At 37.5% G+C, this 5,577-nt stretch overlaps 1 protein-coding gene across 2 annotated transcripts; it reads right to left on the bottom strand.

Moving 5' to 3' along the window:
- Positions 1–257: 257 nt before the first annotated feature.
- LOC104106994 (pentatricopeptide repeat-containing protein At3g29230) lies at positions 258–3,465 on the bottom strand. Of its 2 annotated transcripts, none has more exons than XM_009615672.4 (2): positions 1,322–3,465; positions 258–1,010 (listed from the first exon to the last, which is right to left on the bottom strand). In XM_009615672.4, the coding sequence occupies exon 1, from the start codon at positions 3,309–3,311 to the stop codon at positions 1,503–1,505; it is 1,809 nt and encodes a 602-aa protein (XP_009613967.1). In that variant the 5' UTR covers positions 3,312–3,465; the 3' UTR covers positions 258–1,010; positions 1,322–1,502. The 2 variants fall into 2 exon arrangements, with proteins under 2 accessions (XP_009613967.1, XP_009613966.1); XM_009615671.4 differs by having other exon boundaries at positions 258–1,018.
- Positions 3,466–5,577: the final 2,112 nt, after the last annotated feature.

Below are 5,577 nucleotides of genomic sequence, written 5' to 3' on the forward strand. Positions count from 1 at the left end.
TGTAGAATCCTAAGAATGAATAATGAGGCAATTAAAAATTAATAGAGTGCTTTAACTCTTTCAATAAATTCACATCCACCTTTCAGCAATCAATGAGTAACATGCTCGCACACCCACCTATGGTTAGTCTCGTGTTGATATTTTCCTTTTACACACTCTCGTCTACTCTTTCATAGTATTTATTTTGGACTTCCATTTCATAATATTAACTTCTAAAAATAGGTTTGACAATTATGAGCAATACGTACATGACTTCCTGATAGTCAATAGAGCAAATCCAACAAGAAATTGAGTTGTTCTTCAATCAGTATTTCAGTTCATAGAAAGATAACTAGTTAGGCAAAGATAATATTCTGCACAAGGAAGAAACTGTATCATTGAGAAGATCAGCAATACGTATGCAAACGGGGTGCATAATCATGGGATCACAAATCCAGCTGAAATGGCTTGTTTAGTTATTTCTCCCCTCAAACCAAGCAAAACACAGAAAATAGATATACACCACAGGGGTTGCCACAGGACATTGGTTATATATACACCACGAAGGCTAGAAAATCGAGCCTAACCAGTTGCATTTCTAGCTGACTGAATGATTTGAAAGACTGATCTGTTCAGGTTGATTTGCCTTTGCCAGAAGAGGAAAGCATCTTTTTCTTGTCATATCACCTTAATTGCATATACAAAAGGACTTGCCCCATCGGATGGACAATCTGCTCTAGATGATCATTTGTGAAATATTGAAGTAGCATAAATCCCCAATATCACCTCAAAGGTGAAGCTCCAATCTCCATTTGGTAGGCTGCGTTCCCTAACTCTATTTTAGGCAGGTGCTAACTACAGATGGACATTTATCACTGCTTCTACAAGACATCAGTGAAATGAGAGAATTAAGCAGCAACATGGTCCATATAATTTAGATCAAGATCAACCATAAGTTTCACTGTTTTTGGAGCATCTTCCTGCTTTAACGGAGTTTGATCCATTTTAACCACAGTAAATTTTACCTGGCACTGCACATCTAGCACAGGGGTAAGACAGTAACAGATTAACTATTAAGAAGTTGAGGACTAAATAACTTGCAGAACTTTTTCCTGAAATATTGAAGATATCCAAAGACTAAATCTGTATTGGAAGTACAGCTTCATTATAACAGACTACAGAACGATGCTTGTTCTCAACTCATCATTATCTAAAACATATTTTCCACAAAGTTAGGTATATTATGCACAAGCATTGACCATGAGAAGTGTTCTTCAGTATTATTTACTAACTTGTTGATCTGGGCAGGATATAGGAGAGAAGAGCGTACAACAAATCTCACCTTTATTTCAAGTGCCATTGCTGCTTTGTGAGAGATTGATCTCAGGACTCATACTCATCATGGCAGTTTGTGTCATTCCATAATAGTTTTCTAGGGAAAATATTTACAAGTGTTGATTTACTGCATCAATCTCTGATATCTGGTCCGATATAAGATGACTCATCTCTGTTCATGAAACTAATCATTCATCGCAAAAACCCATTGGAACAGGACGAAGTAATTTAAGATGCTGACTTAATCCGTCTATCATATGATAAATCTTGTCTGATTTGACGTGAGATTTGTCCATCACTGTGAACTCATGGTATTCATCATTCAATGCTAATAAGCTAGTACCAGATTGCTTTGGCCTGCCAATGCTCTTCATCATCAACCTTATGTTAGCAACATTATTCCAGTCTCCTGCCACAGCATAAATATTTGACAGTGCAGAAAGTTTTCCAGCATTTGTCGGCTCTAATTTAACTAGGAGGTTAAGCACGTCATCCGCAAGTTCAACTGCTTTATGCATCCTGCAAGCCCCTAAAAGGGAACCCCAAATTTTAACGTTTGGTTCAAGTGGCATCTTTCGTGCAAGATCGAAAGCTTCTTTAATATAGCCACCACGACCTAAAAGATCAATAAGACAACCATAATGTTCTATTTCAGGTATTACCCCATAATCTTTCTCCATAGAATAGAAATAAATTATTCCCTCATCCACCAAACCAGTATGATTGCACGCACACAAGATACCAACTAATGTCACTTTATCAGGCGCAAATCCTTCTTGCTTCATCTTAAAGAAAAGCTCAAGTGCCTTCTTTCCACGTCCATGCATAGCCAACCCATGAATCATCGCATTCCAAGAAACCAAATCTCTCTTTTTCAGCCCGTTAAAGACATTATAAGCCTTATGCAAGCAACCACACTTGGCATACATATCAATCAAGGCATTAGAAACCAGAGTACTACACCTGTACGTACTCCTCTCGACGGAATCATGCACTCTTTTACCCAAACTAAGCATGCCTGATTCTGCACAGGCAGCTAGAATGCTAACAATAGCCGCAACATCAAGCTTCAAACCTGCCTCCTCCATTCGCATATACAATCCAATTGCCTCTTTTACAAGGCCTTTTTCGGCATATCCTGATACCATTATCGTCCACGATACAAGATTTTTGGAAGGCATTTTATCAAACAACATTCGAGCCATCTCCAAATCCCCCACTTTGCAATAACCCGAGACCATTGTGGACCAAGACACAACATCCCTCAACGGCATCTTTTTAAACAATTCAAACGCCACAATCATTTCCCCAGTCTTAGTATATCCATCTAACATAGTATTCCAACTAACCCTGTCTCTTTGAGGCATTTCATCGAACAACTTTCGCGCTTCGCTCAAATCACCCACTTTCAACAACGCACTAATCATAGAATTCCAAGAAACAACATCTCTCTCCTTCATACCTCGAAACAACTGACCTGCAGCTCGTACACCAACTACCCCACACTTAGAATACGCATCAATCAACGAATTAGGGACATAAATATCATCCTCAAAACCCCATTTCACAACATGGGTATGAATCATACTCACAACACTCAACCAACACTTCCCCGAACAGCCCTTTAACAGAAACGAAAAGGTAAAATTATCAGGAAAAATACCAGCACACTGCATATAAAAGAAAGTAGCAAAAGCTTGAGATGGGTTGAAGTTGTGAATATGAGCTCTGATTAAAGCATTGTGCAAATGCACATTAGGGTCAGGAACTTGACTAAAGACTTTTAAAGCAGAACCCATTTGGCGACAAAGAGAAAAAGCGGTAATTAGTTTGGGAGCAATGAAAGGGTCTTGTTGAAGATTGGATTTGTATACAATTGCTTGCATTTGCTTCAGTTGGTTAATGTCTCTGCATTTGTCTAAAAACCATAATTTCTGCTCGAAATGTCTTCGCCTTGAGACCCATGTAGGAGCTCGGATTGGTGTAGGCATCTGCATCTTACAAATGGGAAAATTGTTTGAATTGCGAGTTTGGGTCTTTAGCTCTTGACGGAGAGTTAGTAGAATTTTTGCTGACCTTTAAAGCCTCATTCATCCAAGACCTGCGACTGTCGGATAAGGTTTTATTATCCGTTAATTCTAATCATTCACTGTGTCTGTTTCCATTATCTTAACACCCCATGTTTCCTGCGGGAAATAACGTAATTGGGCTTTTAACTATTTTCTTTATTTATGGTTCTTTTGGTTGGCATTTTTTTTTTCTTCTTCTTTGATATTGATATTTAAGAGTAATTGAGAACATATAGATGAAAGACGAGTGAATGTTTTGTTTAGAGAAAATTTGAGAAAGAAAAACTCATATGATAATTATTATAAACCCTAATATAAGTGGGTTATCATTATATTATAGTCGAAATCTATATATGTTATAGGGAGACTAGGTGCTGGTACAATGAATAAACTTTGTAAATATTCACCCAATCCCATCCAATTAAAAAGGATTGGATACGTTATTAAAAGCGAATCAAATATGAATCGTACCATATTATTCTTTTTTAAAACGAATAACTTGCGGATTATAAATGAAATATCTGGATTAGACCTATGAACATCATTGGACAGAAAGGAGAGTCGAATATGCATGTTCATGATACGGTACAATATGGTTTTGAAAATTTCAGTTCGACAATATTAAATTTTAACTTTTTTAAAAATACTATACATTATCGTACCAAATTAATTTGATATTGTTTGATATGTTTAAGTTTGATTTCAATTTGTGTAGAATGGTAAGTTCGTAACGATGTCTTGCTTAACTTCACTTCATATACAGTGGAGAATTATGACTTCGGCAATATTAAAAACTCTTTCACGCTTGAAACGAATGGAAGTTGTCTAGTGGTTGACTGGGAACAGCACTTATTTTATTTTTAACATATGATCAATAATACATACACTACTAGAAATTCGCTAAAAATCGATCAAAAAAACCGATCAAAGTTGGTCGGTTATGGCCAATTACCGATCAAAACGCGACCATTACAGTGTGGACGGTGTTTTAATGGTCGGAATGGCTTACCGACCAAAGTTGGTCGGAAATTACCAACCAACTTTGGTCGGTAGCTTAAAACGACCATCTGACAAGTTTAATTACTTACCGACCAACTTTGGTTGGAAACATATTTTATTAATTTAATTTTACCGACTAAATTATGTTTTTTTATTAATTATTAAAATTTAAAAAAAAACGACCAACTTTGGTCGGTAATTAAAAATTTATATTTTTTAAAAATAATTAAAATTAAACATTACCGACCAACTATGGTCGGTAATCTCAACAGTGCAGGCAAAATACCAACCAAAGTTGGTCGGTAATGTTGAATTCTGGGAATTCAATGTTCATTAACCGACCAACTTTGGTCGGTATTTTGGAATAATTTATTTTTTTATTAAAAACCGACCAACTTTGGTCGGTTTTTCTGGGTTTAATTTTGGCATAAAATATCTGTTTTGGCAGCTACACCACCTGCCAGCATACCAATACACCTAATAACAACAACAACAACACAATAACAACAACCAAAACATTCAATAAATACTTTAAAACTAACAAATTAAAGTTCAATTGAACATAAAAATTCAAAACCAAGTTAAAACTAATTACAACTAGTTCAAAACTGGTTCTATTTGTCTAGTTCAAAGTATATAAAAGTCAAGGGGTATTTTCTACAACATCATCATCACCGTCTGATGAACTTTCATTTACAAGACGATATAGAGAACGGTCTTGTGGAGGACGGGAAGCACGATCACGGGGAGGACGGGAGGAACGATCACGAGCAGGACGGGAGGAACGATCACGTGGAGGTCGACCCTCTGGAGATGACTCACGAGATCGGGGTAACGGAAAAGCTCCACTAGATAGGAGAGTTCTGATCTGAGCTTGCATGCCAAGGAATTGAGCATCTCTAAGCCTTTCTCTTTCCTTGGCCGCTTCTAGCTCTGATGTGAGCTTTGCCACTGTCTCCCGCATAGCGGAGAGGCTCTCCCTATTAAGTTGCTCGCCTTGCGAGAAAGTCCCTATTCCTCGCATTCCACACTTATAGCGATGGAAGTTTTTAGTAGGAAGCCCGTATACCTTCCCCCATTTTGGACCGCTAACAGACTCCAACCATATTCTTTCAGCATCCTCGTCCGAAGGTTGGGTTGGCTCACCCGATTCACCAGCTGGATGACTACGGATGAATTCCTCTACGTTACTTTG

This window comes from Nicotiana tomentosiformis, chromosome 2 (genome assembly GCF_000390325.3).
Source record: "Nicotiana tomentosiformis chromosome 2, ASM39032v3, whole genome shotgun sequence".
Lineage (NCBI taxonomy): Eukaryota > Viridiplantae > Streptophyta > Magnoliopsida > Solanales > Solanaceae > Nicotiana > Nicotiana tomentosiformis.

Coding starts and splice junctions, on each gene's coding strand:
- LOC104106994 (XM_009615672.4), bottom strand. CDS start 3,311: ATGCAGATGCCTACACCAATCCGAGCTCCTACATGGGTCTCAAGGCGA.